We start from the raw sequence: 14,005 nt of genomic DNA, 5'->3' as shown, positions 1-14,005 counted from the left end.
ACCTGTTAGAATTCTGGCTCCCTTATGTCTAAGGGGAAGTAACATAAGCTCTGTAAAAGGGACAATTCTAATAGTTACTGCTCAAGGTTAAGCTGAGGATTGAAGATGTAAGGCACATGAAGTATGGAGCGCAGTGTTTAGTATATTATATATTTGACAACACAACCCATCACTGATCTCAGTGTTTCCATCATCCCTTTGCTACCTGACCATACCGCAACTTAGTAAAGGATGTGAGCTTCTTGCCCATGACATGTAGCCAGTAACCCCAGGCTTAGCAATGTATTCATAAAATCTGTCTAGTTTTTACCCAAAATGTCTTGATCACAGAGGTGTTACTTTTTATGTTTCACTTAATCAAAGTTATTCTGAATACCTAACAGATGGAGAGAGAGAGTAAGATTGGAAGGTTATTCTTTCCCATAATGATGAGACCTGGATAGCATCTCTCAAATATGCCCTGTGATCTGGGTTCCCACACCACTTCAGCAGAAAAGACTAAACTAGGAAGAAAGCAGTCAGGCCACCCCAGATTCAAATCCCACCTCTCCCTCTCATAGCTGTGTGGCCCTGAATGCATCACCTAACCTAGCTAAGCCTCAGTCACCTGTCTACAAAAATCGGAAAAATAATCATATGTACCACACAAGGTTGTATAGGGGATTAAATGAGGTAGCACATATAAAGCTTTTGGCCCAGTGCTTGGCAAACAGTAGGAGTCCAATAAATATATATATATATATTTAAGTATAAAAGAAAAAGTAGTTTGTGAAACTTTTGAGAATCACTAGAGTAAACGTGTACTTCAAATACAGTTGACCCTTGAACAACATGGGTTTGAACTGCGCAGATCCACTTATAGGTGGATTATTTTCAATAAATATATTGGAAAAATTTTAGGAGATTTGCGACAATTTGAAAAAACTCACAGATGGACTGCATAGAGATATCAAAAAATTAAGAAAAACTTAGGTATGTCATAAATGCATAAAATATTTGTAGATGTTAGTAGATACTTGTCTATCCTTACATAGGCATAAAGTAAGTGATATTTAATATAAAATTAATGATGTGTTACTTTCTTACTGTGCTATAATTTTGCTTTCAAAGAATTACATTACCATATAGTACGCCTGTTTTTCCTAATCAGAGAAACTGCGTATCAGCCTATCATCACAGGTAAGTGGTTTTTTAAAAAATGTAACAAAGTTTCCAATGCTGTATTATGAATATGACTGCAATATTGTATGCCATAAAAATTTTATAATGATTCATTCATTAGTGTATAGGCTAGGCTATTATAAAGCAATCATATTGCTGCTTCTTCCCTATCAATGCATGAATTGTGACACCTGTAAATAAACATGAATTTCTTTTTCACATGATCTTTTCATTTTTGATATCAGTAGTAAAAGATGATTAATCTTGTAAACAGACAAAATTAACTTACAGTATCAAGAAACACAGTACAGTATTATAAATGTATTTTCTCTTCCTTATGATTTTCTTAATAACATATTCTTTTCTCTAGCTTACTTTATTGTAAGAATACAGTATATAATACATGTAACATACAAAATATGTCAATCAACTGTTTATGTTATCAGTAAGGTTTCTGGTCAACTATTAGTTGACTATTAGTAGCTAAGTTTGGGGAGAGTCAAAAGTTACACGAAGTTACACAAAGGGGTCAGCACCCCAACCCCTGCGTTTTTCAAGGATCAATTGTACAAAACTAAAGACATTCTTTTAAAAAAATAATAAATGAAACAAAACAAGGATAGGGTGACCAATGTAGCCCAGTTTGCCCACAATTTTTCCCCCCAAATTAATGATATTATTTCCATCTTTAACACTCGCAAAGGAGTCCAACACAGACTGACATATGTGGATATAGTTTAGATGTAACAGTGAAACATTTTTTTTTTTAAAGGATAGAAGAGAGTTTTATTCAAGGCAAACAGGACTATAGCCCAGGAGACAGCCTCAGTAGCTCTGAAGAACTGCTCTAACAGTGAAACATTTGAACTATGTACATTCAGGAAGGAAAAGATTTTTTTCACATCAACCTTTTCCTATTTTGCAGTTTCTGAATAGCAGAAACTAAAGATACATTTCTCCCAATTTAATTTAGTATGAAGTAATATAACTCTTATGATCAATTATTTGTCCTTAAGCATAAAACTTAAGAGATTTTGGCTGCATGGTTGTCTGGCTCCTGAAGTCTGGTTATTGTTAGAACGTAACCAAAGAGCATTTCCACAAAGCCCTCCTCAACTTCAATTAGAAAATTATTACTTTCATTCAATTATTACTTTCAGTTTTAAAATTGAAAGTCCTGTGTCCTGATAGCTCCCTTAGTCTCAGGCAAACCAGGGAAGATGGTCAGCCTACACAGACACCAAATTTAAGATTTGGGGGTCATTATTAATAACTAACAGCTTCCGTGAATGTAGTGCTGACTATGGACCTGGCACAGTGATACACACTTAAAAAGCCAAATTCCACTTAAATAATTAAAATTACCTCGTGCATTAGGTTTTATTTTTAAAACCATTTTAAAGATAAAGAAATGGCAATTTGGAGAGATTAAAATTGCCTAAACCCTAGAAGGAGGATGGAGCTGGGATTTGAGCAAAGATCCTTTTAAAACTGTGCTGTGCTGTATCCCATTAGGCCCTTGCCCCCAATTACCTCCAATGAGTGAAAAGAGTAGAAAGATTACGGAACACATTGTCCCACAGAGTGAAAATATTAATGGCCTGAAAAGTGTTCTGGTAGCTTCCTTGATCATTATTAGGGAGTTGGTGATAAAAAGGATGCATTTAATATTTAAAGTTGATTTCTTGGATCTCTGCTGGAGGCACAGCATGGGCTGGACTGCAGTGGACTCGCTCAGGTTAGACTGTTAGGAGGGAACCTACCTCTGCACGTACACCACATACTTGGTGTCTATGTAGGTGGGCTTCCCAGGGTTCCAGGTGCAAGTCATGTTGCCTGAATATTCATAAATGACACAGGTTACTTTGTCAGGGACATCTGGTGGATCTGCAACAAAATATATCACTTAGGAGCATAGAAACATAAAGTTTTTTATAGTTACTTGATAAACTTTCCATTTTATTTGGAAAACCAGGCCAGTTCGTACACAGCACCTCCCCCATTCCATCCCTACCAGCTCACCTTGCAACCCACTTTGCCCTCAAACATTGCTACTTTCCTCCATATATTTTACTATATTCTCCCCTCCTTTGGGATACTAAGGTGATCAAGTTCCTCCCATCCAAAAAGAAAATTCCTCTCCAAATTTTCTCCCCTCAGCTGCCAACGTATCTTACTCTTGAACCCCAAACAATCAAGATTCAGACCTGTGATTCCACCAGAACCACTGTTGTTAAGGTCATCGTGACTTTCTAATCCACAAATCCCGTGATTTCTGTGCAGTCATCATTGAGCTTGACCTCTGCAGCATTTGCTATTTTGGTCACTCCCACCTTGAAACCTCTCTGCCTTTTGGCTCTTGTGAAAGGGTTCTCCATGGTGTTTTTCTTCTGCTCTGGCAACTATCTACTTCTCCAGCACCTATTCCACTACCCACTTTAAAAGTTTGGTGTTCATACATACAATGGAGTATTACTGAGTCTTTAAAAGAAAGGGAATTCTGACATGCTACAACATGGATGAACCTTGAGGACATTATGCTAAATAAAATAAGCCAGACATGGAAGTGCAAACACTATATGATTCCACTTATAGGAGGTATCTAGAACAGTCAAACACACAGAGACTGAAAGTAGAATGATGGTGTCTGGGGAGATGGGGGAGATGGGGAGTTGTTGTTCAATGGGTACAGAGCTTTGGGTTTGCAAGATGAAAAAAGTTCTGGGAGTGGATGGTGGTGATGGTTACACAGTGATGTGAATGTACAATATGCTTAATGCCACAGAACTGTGCACTTAAGAATAGTTAAAATGGTACATTTTACTACAATAAAAAAAGATTAAAATTTTTTGGCATTCATAGAATTCTATTTCTAGTTTCTCTCTCTTTTTCCCTTCTCCCATGCCCTCAACTCTTTCTCCGAGTGGCCCTGTTATGGGGAATATTGTTAGCTTTTGTCTGCTACCATCTTTCCCTTTGAGAATTGACATCTCCTTCACTCCCAACCTCCACCCCTATGACAAGGGCTGTCAATCACACAGAAGTGTACCCTTGACCTAGGCTAACTAATCAGAGTATTTCCCTTGGGAATGAACACATGACTCAAGATGAACCAATCAGAGTTATCCAAGGATCTTCTTCTGGAGCCATTGTAAAAGAGGTGCTTCTCCCCCACTGAAACTGCTATCTCTGAGTAACATGTGAGCAGTGAGTTGTTGATGGCCATTTTGCTGTCATAGTGAAACAGTCTATTTAAGAATGAAGCCAACACAGGGGAAAATAAAACCCAAGAAATGAGAAAAGATGAGAGAGTTCTAATGACATTGTTTGAGCCCTTGGAGCCTCTGAAGCCTATGAAACCCCAGCAACTGTAGAACTGCATCTGGAATTTCAGATGCATCATCCAATAATAAATTACCAAGAATCAAGATAAAAAAAGAAGTATGGAAATACTGAGTGTTTAGCATATGCTCACTTTTCAGGTGTGGCTCTCTCAGCTTGTGCCTACATTTGCAATACTGCCTGGGAAACTTGACAACTCAAAAAATGACAAGAGGGATTTCCCTGGCAGTCCAGTGGTTAAGACTCCACACTTGCACTTCAGGGGGCGTGGGTTCCATCCCTGCTCGGGGAGCTAAGATCCCACATGCCTCACTGTGCGCCCAAAAAAAAAGGAAAAAAAAAAGAACATGATAATTCTTTCCCATTAAAAAAAAAAGGAAAGGATGGGGGCTCAGAAAGAATAAAAATGCAGACATTTATGCACCTGAAGTTATAGCCAAAGCTTTATCGTAAATACAAGTATGTTCTTGCACTTCACCTGTAAATCATCTACCAAGAATACTACTTATAAAAGAAGAAATAAATATATGAAAAATTTATCCTCATTGCAAATTAAACCAATAATAGATGTCATTTAGATCTATCAAATTGGCAAGGATTTTGAAAAATGTTAATCCACAGTATTGGAATGAACTCAGGGAAATCCTCTAACACACTGCTGGTGGGAATGCAAATTGATACAACCTTTATGGAGAGCACTTTACATATCACAATCTTTAAAAGTGGGAGTAACATCTTGCGACCCAGCAATTTTAAATCTAGGAATGCAACCATATTGAAATGTTCATAGATATACAAAAATATTTGGCTAAAGAGGGTTTGCCTCTTAAAGTGTTGTTCCTAATAATGAAAGAATTGGAGACCACCTTAACAACCCAAAATGCACTCCTAAAGTACATCCAAAAACAAAGTTATAGAAGACAGTTTAAGTATATGGCCTTTGGAAGGCACTAGAAATATGTTTAATTAAGTAAGTAAGTACTGGCCATATGATAAAGTGAAAAAAATAGTACAGTATAGTAGTCTCGTTTGAGAGACAAACAGAGAGATAGAGAAGGGGAGAGAGAGAAAAATACTGAAACTTGAAAGACATATTCCAAATTATTAAAGAGGGAGTCTGTTAGTAGTGAGATTATGGGATTATAGAAATGATAAGTATTTCTTTTTTGTTAGTCCAAAATTTTAAAAACCTTCTACATGAATGCAATTTGATTTTACAATTAAAAAAAATATTTTCGAGGAGATATGGGGATATATGTATAGCTGATTTACTTTGTTATAAAACAGAAACTAACACACCATTGTAAATCAATTATACTCCTATAAAGATGTTAAATAAAACTTTAACTTGGCGTTCTCAGAAAAAAAACAAAAAAAAACGTGTTTTCAAACAGTAAGAACACACTAAAATGTGTAGTTGTAGTATCAAGTTACAATGGGGAGAAACTGGACTCCAAGTAGGATAAAAGAAATCTTTAAGTTTTCTTTGAGCTTTGAAGGAGGTAGCTGTGGAAACATAAATTTAAATCATTTTGGATATTGACTGAGTTGGGGTCCCTCAGTGATCTGTGCTGAAGTTATTTTTTCCCTCTGGTTTCAGACAGAGTATCACTGATTTGGCCATCCTAAAAGACAGCTGTCAGTCTTTTGGGCTATGTTATGCCACAGCATTCTCTCTGAAGTGTCTGGTAACTAATTAACTTTGCAAAAGATCAAATAGATTATATACACACATGCAAATATACACACTATTTGTTAACGTGAAGCTATGTAAAGAAGGGAATGTGAATATGGTTATAAGAATAAGACCGAATTGTTTTTAGATCTCATTGCCAGGTTATTAAATGTCCATGGATAAAAACCTTCTGTACAGCCAGATAGCAGAAAACACTCTGCTCTCTCCTACTAATTGCACCTCTCCCCTACCATTGGGTCCCTCACTATTCACAGGCCAGATTTCTTGTTAATTCAAAGTTTAGCCAAGTATCATTTTCTACTGAGAGCTTCTTGAAGGCACTGTCTGTGATCCCCTCTTCTCTGAATTTCTATCATTTAACACATTTTTGGTGCATACCAACCACTTAGTAAAGTTTATTTCATGACTTGATTGGCTTGATTAATAAAATGACAATGAGAAGAATTTAAAATTAAAAGAAAGTCAATACTTCTGGCAAAGATCACTCCATAATTCCTTACCTAAGGAGCACGCAGACCAGCCTATTGTGTCACTAATGAGACTTAGTAGCAATGTTAAAGATGAATATTCAGTGCCTTCTAGGCACTGGTGACAAGTAGAGATCAAAGATGGTTAAAATTTAAGTCAAAGATATTTAAACTTTTAAGTAAATGATTATGTGGATATATGACTTTCATGAATAGTTTAATCTGGTGTTTTTAAATGAATAAAGACATCTTATAGTATTTTATCCCGTGAATGGTGTGACTGTAATAGAATACTTTTCATAATATGCATGCATTTAATCACAGATAAGAATCTAAGAAGTTTTTAAGATTATGGCTAAAAATGAAAACTGTGATAATAGTTTGTATTTCACAAATTACACATTAAGGTACAGAACCTTTTTAATACGTTTAGATATCTTTTTAGGAACAGCAACGACTCATTTATCTTCTCTTTGTCTTTTATGATTTGTCTCCAGTTTAAAAAAATATACATAATCATTTTGTTCAGAACAGTGATGATAAGTTGACACAATAAAGCTCACAGGATGAATATCCTGTAATCAAAGTGATCCAGTGAAAGCAATGTGATTTCTAGAATACCACAAAACCCCTCAAAAACCTTTGCTTGACCTACTTAAATAGAAAGTTCTGTTTGCTAAGAGTGCAGCGCCTGAGAACACAGGGGTTCTTGAATCCAGGAGTTTGAGTACACCCTTACATGGCAGTTACAATTTCACGCTCATAACCAGAGGTCTATGTAAGAAGTTCCAACTCACGAAGTAAATAAGTGGAAAGGATGATGTTCTTTCTAAGCAGCCATCAGCAAAAAGTATAAGTGCTTCTAATATGTTGTCCTAGAAGGGGAGAAAAGGCCATTTCCTGGCCCTAAACATCGCCTGGTGTTTGTGTTTGAGGGCAGAGGGCCTCAGGCAACACAGGGAGAGCGGTTGGCAATAACCTGTCACCCAAACTGCAACAGAGGGAAGGAGGCGTACTTCTTTTGCCTCCTTTCTTACTCTGGCTTTAATTAAAAACTAATCTTTCCACACAACTGTGAAAGTTACTCATTTGCCCTCTAAAGAAATATTCTCTCAACACCCCACCACACCCCCAAAGAATAAATAGGAAAGTATTTAAGCATGAAGGGTTATTTCTGTTTCCTGAGGATGTGGACAAGCTAAGAAGTCCTTAGACATCAGATAAGATGTCTACTTGTGGTTTCAATTCCTACAATTTAGGGCAAGTTTAGCATGTTAGTATTACTTTAAGGCATAAATTTTTTCTTTGACTCCAAAACCTACTAATTTCCTTCCTTAGTTGACCTCTACCACTTCCCACGGCTCTTCTCTCTTGAAAATCGCAGAGATCAGGAGCCCAGCAGGACGATAGCCTTACTTGAGAACAAGAAAGCCTCTTGCTTCTCAGACATCCCCTCAAGGGGCAGGTGGAGGTGGCCAGGTGGGCTTGCTCTGTCTAGCTGAGGACTGGAGATGAGGAAGAACTCAGATTTGATTCTCAAAAGTATGGAGAAAGGGAGCATGACAAAGACCCAAAGCCCTCTATCTTTCACTGAAAATGGGCCCAGATGCTGTAGGGAATGAACCTCTGGGTTAAAACCGTGCTGAACTTACTGATTGTTCCTTCATAATAGTAGAACCAAGAGTTAAGTGTATAATTATACAAGCCAGCCCATATTACTATAGTAACTTAAACACCTTCAGAATACCAGGAACACAAATTGAACTTACCAAATATTTAAAAAATTAACTTAATTAATTTTTTTCTTAATAATAACAAACACAATTATTCACAATTAGGGCAGTGACATTAGGTGCAGGGAATTGTATCAGAATCCCCCCATGTTTTATCAAAAGGATGCATTTAAGAGGGTTTAGGCACATTAATGTTGTAGTTTAAAGTGTATAATGTGCTTTCAAATAAATTATTGAAATTTGATGCTTACCATAGCCAATATAATTAGCCTCATTTTACAGACATGGAATTGAGGCTCAGACTAGTTAAGCAACTTGCCCAAGGTCACACAGCTGGTAAGAAGTATAGCAGGGACACAAAGCTAATGTTGCAAATGTTTTTCTCCTTCCTAAATCTTAGCCTCAAAATTTTTCAATGGGATCTGCTTCAAGGTTGATATTATTGAATAGTTTGGATAACAATGTTAAGTAAAAAACAGATGAGAAGAGCAACAGTGAAAATCTGAGGATGCTGCCCTGCACATATGCTGTGTTTGGCCAGACTAGTGTTGAAAAATTATTTTTTGAATGCATTGGCATACAAACATTTAAAGTTTGTAGAGTTCACATTGAAAATTTACACTTCTGTCTTCTTTTGAAGTGTCCAAAGATCTAGGGATACTGGACCCTCATAGATGCTGAAGCTGGGCAGTGGCTGAGCCCAGTAGACCATCACTGTGCTTTCCTCTCTGCACGGATCCCATCAGCCTCCTTAACTCACACGTTTCACCAGCCTGGCCCCTGGAGACATTTGAATTTGCAACTCCTACATTAAACTAATACAAGAAGTGAACTATATTAATTTGCCTCTATTATTAGACAAGATTGGTAATTACCAGTTAATTGTTAGCCTAACTTTCATTTGGATTTTGAATGCACCTCAACACTTACATCCAGAAGAAATGTCTTTTCCACATATCAGTGTCTCTTGAAAATATCCAGGACATTCAGCAGTACAGTACATAAAGGCCTGTGGCTCCTGAAAGTTGTTATACCAAAGGCGAGCCGTTGTTTTATTAATTCTTGTGATTTGAAATCTTTCTTTGATGCCATTTTTATAAAAATAAAGTTTCCTTGGTTGGCAGTTCTTAATTGCTGCTTGGCAATATATAGAGATATTCATACCCATCTTAAAAATTGTGGCTGGTTCTACCCAGATGCGTCCAGAGCAGTTTATATTTGTAATTCCTGGAAAACAAATAGATAAAATTAAAAATTCCATGTAAAGCATTAAAACCAGAGATTCAGAAGAATGTGCGCTATTGCATTAAAAATTTTTTTTCGATTAACTGAATAATTTCCATTGGAAAAGAGTTTTAGGACTCAGAGTATCATTTGTTTAGTTTATCAAAGTGTGTTTTTACCGTGTTCTATTGATGTTCGGCAGCACGACACAAGACTAGAGTCAGCTTTCAGCCTTTAAGTTTCTCTAGCTGTCTAAAGAGCAAATATGATTAGCTCTCCTGGTTTAAAGGTGAGGACTGAGACTTTTTGAGTCTACCTCATTTTTCAAAGGTAACATTAGGAATAAGAATTGGCACTGCAGAATCCAAACCCCACTAACCAGCTACTCAATCTTTCACTCTTTCACCAGCTATTTTCACTTTCACTTGATAAAGGCTACTTTTAACAGAAAACTATGAGTTTAATGAGTAAAATCAGTACTAATTACTAACTGCAAAAATGTATTGCTTGACAACCACTTAAAATTCATCACTTTTAAGTTGAAAAGCAAGTTTCAAAACATCATATTTAATGGAGGCTCAATGTTAAAAATAACTCGATGAATGAATTAAAAAGAAATACACTAAGATATTAACAATGATAATCTCTGTGTGTTAGAGTAATTTTTTATTGTATATTTCTGTGTTTTTAAAATTATATAATAACATATTATTTTTATAACCAAAAGACAATAAAGTCATTTTCATAAACTTGAATGACAATGCAATGCAATATCAATTAAATTAAATTCACAGCAAGGAAAATTTATTGTAGGCTTTTTCTGGAAATACCTGTATCAGAATATCTTAAAACCTTATCAAAATAGTGATAATTAAAGGTCAGTATTTGATTTTTAAAAGTTCTTATCTTTGGAATTCAAAGCTTAAAGAATTAAATTTTTGGGGCTTCCCTGGTGGCGCAGTGGTTAAGAATCCGCCTGCCAATGCAGGGGACACGGGTTCGAGCCCTGGTCTGGGAAGATCCCACATGCCGCGGAGCAACTGAGCCCGTGCACCACAACTGCTGAGCCTGCGCTCTGGAGCCCGCAAGCCACAACTACTGAGCCCACGTGCCACAACTACTGAAGCCCGCATGCCTAGAGCCCATGCTCCACAATAAGAGAAGCCACCACAATGAGAAGCCCGCACACTGCAAAGACCGATGCAGCCAAAAATAAATTAATTAATTAATAAATTAATTAATTTTTAAAAAGAGTTAAATTTTTTATAATATAAGCATAATTGAATATGGCCAGTTATGTAATGAACATTTACATATAAGTTATAAATATTTAAATGTTGAGGTAATGCTAAAAATAATTCCATCATTATCAATAGGGAATTGAAGGCAAAGACATGGAAGAAGTTTTAAGAAGCATCTGACTGCTTTAAATAAGTTCAACAATTCAAGTTCAGACAAACTGCATCTTGAGCACCTTAAAAAATCTGTGAATACTTTCATGAAACCATTGTGAGTAGTGTTTGAGAATACACAGAAAATATCAAAAATGTCAGAAGACTTCAGATTTGGACACATATTCTCCCGGTTTTCAAAAGTGGAATAAAGAAGAACCCCAGAAACACTGGACTGCTGAGCTTCACAACATTCAAGAATAAATTAATAAGTTGATCATTTTTCAGTGCATAGAAAAAAATCAGTAATCAGCAGGAATCAACATGGATTATATAAGAATAAGTCATATGAAAAATTGTCAATTTCTCTTTTTAATATGTTAAAATAAGTCATATAAAACATTAATTTCTTCTTTTTAGATTGGTCAGAGGAATGCTAAACATAGTATATTTTTTATTCAGCAAATCTGTTAAAAAGGGGTAAAATATTGTTCTAGTAGAAAAGATAGTCTGGATGATATTAAAAATATTCATAGCAGATTGAACAATAATATATAGAATAATTTTTAATGGACAGCTGGTAGGTCTCTAATGCCACATGACACGGGCTTGTCTTATTTCTCTATGCTTTATATTAATCACTTGGATATATAAACAGAAGTCCTACTTATCATTTGCATATTTCCAGAAGCTGGAAAAAGTAGCTGGTGTCTTATTTTTACTAAATCTTCTTGGATAGCTGTTGGTCTGACTCTGGAAGTGTCCAATATCCTGCTGGAAGGATTCTAGTTCTCAAGGTGGGGCTACTTCTATATCTCTAATATAATGTGTCCCAACCTACAGAAGACAGTTTTGCTTTTGTCACTATTCTGAGTAACTTGCATGATTTGCAAAGCTTCCTTCAAGGTCTAGAACCCTGCCTTGGTGTTGCTTATCTCCTAGTAAATGAATCCCTGTCACCTGCCAAGGATGCTATGCAGAAACTCTCAAAAGCTGATGGCTGCCCTGCCTGAACTTCTGATGATCTCCCTCCTGGACTCCTAAAATCAGTGTATGCCTTTGTCATAATGCCAGATGTTTGTGTGAATTACAAAATAGGAATAATAATAGCACATAATACTACTGCACGAAGGAATACAAGGCTTAGCACAGCACCTGACACACGGTAACCATCAATAAATGGTTTGTGGAATTGAATTAAGTTGAAATGTTTGATGAGTTATCGTATAAGTTAAAAATGTTCAAAGATAGAATATGCCAACTCAAAATAATAAGCTCCTTCGTGGAAATGTTGGTATAAGAATTAGACGTCTGTCTGTTAGGATGCTTGATAAATGAATCCTGAATTAGTAGGGAGGTTGGACTTTATTTCATTCCACATAATTTTATGTGCATATAATTTTTTGGATATAATAAGTTTTTATTCTTCAGAGATCCTAGCATAATGCCATGAACATAATAAACACTCAACATTTTATTTGAATAAAAAATAGCAATAGGTACTCAAAACACTGTACCTCCATGACACCAACTGAAGAATATGTAAAGAGCTATTGCCACGTCCCATTGAATTGTGACCTGATTCATGACCAAAAGCAGGAAAAAGCTCTTTGTCGCCCTCTAGAAAAAATATGAAAAATGTTTAAATTGTAATATTTTAATAAAATAGCAATAAAATACTAAAAGGCATAACATTTTTTCTAACAGTTGCTTTTGATGAGAATAATTAGGAAGAAAAAAAGGAAGGAAGGAAGGAAGGAAGGGGGAGGTAAAGGAAACAGGGCAAAGGACTTACTGGAGCGCGAGGAGGTAGAATACAGGTGGAGGAGTAAAGCAAAAGTATGGAATTTTATACCCTCCCCAAATCACTATGAATTACCTTAGTAGGACATTTTGACCCTTGATAAAATATAACTCCTCCTAATCTTGTCTCTCTCATCAGAAATCTCTTTCTGCTCTAACCCCTGATGCTCAGTTCTTTTCCTGACCAGGTTTACATGCCTATCAAGCTCCAGAAATATTAGTCTTTGATAAGTAAAACTCAGGAAAAGCCAAAAATGTCAGAACTTCCAGAAAAAAAAGCATTCAAAATGAAGCAAGAGAAAGTGAGACAAAGGCTTATGTGCTATCACCAGTTAAATCTACAGAAAGCCCTTTTATCTGTAGAGAGTTCAAAAGAAATACCTTATAGAAATTCCAAACAATATTGCCATGAGTTTACAACTGGAGTTACATTATTCAGGTAATCAGTTACCTACATTATTGAATAAATTATTCAATAATCAACATTATTCAGTTATTTTTATCTCTTTAGTAAAATCTGAGCCTTTCATATAAAACAACAAAACTCATGACTCATCAAATAGCACAAGATATCTGATAACACTTTTAAAGACTGGGGTCCCCGTGACTTATGAATATAAGGATCCCTTTCATAATTTGTTAACAATAGTAGGTCTTCACTTTATAAATAATAGGCGAAACAAGCCCTAAAATGTTCCCAGTTAGGAGTTAACTACTCACCTGATAGAATATACACAATAATATTATTTAAAGTGATGTGATAGACAATATTACAGATTCAACTTCCATCAGTAACCACTGTATGAAATACCACAAGAACTTTTAAGAGAAGACAACTTGGCCCATGTATTTCCAAAAGAAAATATAGCTGTTTTTTGAGTATTTAGATGATCGTTGTCTCTTTACCTTTCAACGTGTTTGAAGCACATAATTCCACTTCAGAGCCAGGCTGTCGCCTGTGTCACATCTTCTTTCCTCACTGCCTGCCTGTCAATGATCACTTCAGGTTTTCAGTGATGAGGCAAATGGAAATGTCAGCAAAGCACCGACCTACATTTCAGATTCTCAAAGAGGAACTCAAACCGTCCAATTCAAAATGACTGGCTCTTATGTCACTATTTGGGAAAACCCAGATTATTGAAAGTGAACTGCTTTGTCAGTACTTTTTTTCCCTCATCTTAATTTAAA

At 36.0% G+C, this 14,005-nt stretch overlaps 1 protein-coding gene across 2 annotated transcripts in view; it reads right to left on the bottom strand.

The window, feature by feature from the left end:
• IL23R (interleukin 23 receptor) overlaps positions 1-13,769 on the bottom strand; it is a 54,167-nt gene extending 40,398 nt beyond the window's left edge. The window contains exons 1-4 of one of the 2 annotated variants that reach the window (XM_065898240.1): positions 13,724-13,769; positions 12,532-12,634; positions 9,330-9,626; positions 2,925-3,048 (exon numbers count right to left, since the gene is read on the bottom strand). In XM_065898240.1, the coding sequence (XP_065754312.1) occupies positions 2,925-3,048; positions 9,330-9,626; positions 12,532-12,601 (491 nt within the window). In that variant the 5' untranslated portion in view covers positions 12,602-12,634; positions 13,724-13,769. Of the gene's footprint in view, positions 1-2,924; positions 3,049-9,329; positions 9,627-12,531; positions 12,635-13,723 lie in introns of those variants that run through there. The other variant, XM_065898249.1, reaches the window with a different exon arrangement.
• Positions 13,770-14,005: the final 236 nt, after the last annotated feature.

The sequence above is a fragment of the Phocoena phocoena genome, chromosome 1 (genome assembly GCF_963924675.1).
Source record: "Phocoena phocoena chromosome 1, mPhoPho1.1, whole genome shotgun sequence".
NCBI classification, from domain to species: Eukaryota; Metazoa; Chordata; class Mammalia; order Artiodactyla; family Phocoenidae; genus Phocoena; species Phocoena phocoena.
Note: the sequence above shows the minus strand (reverse complement) of the source record. Positions and strands in the feature narration are given on the sequence as shown.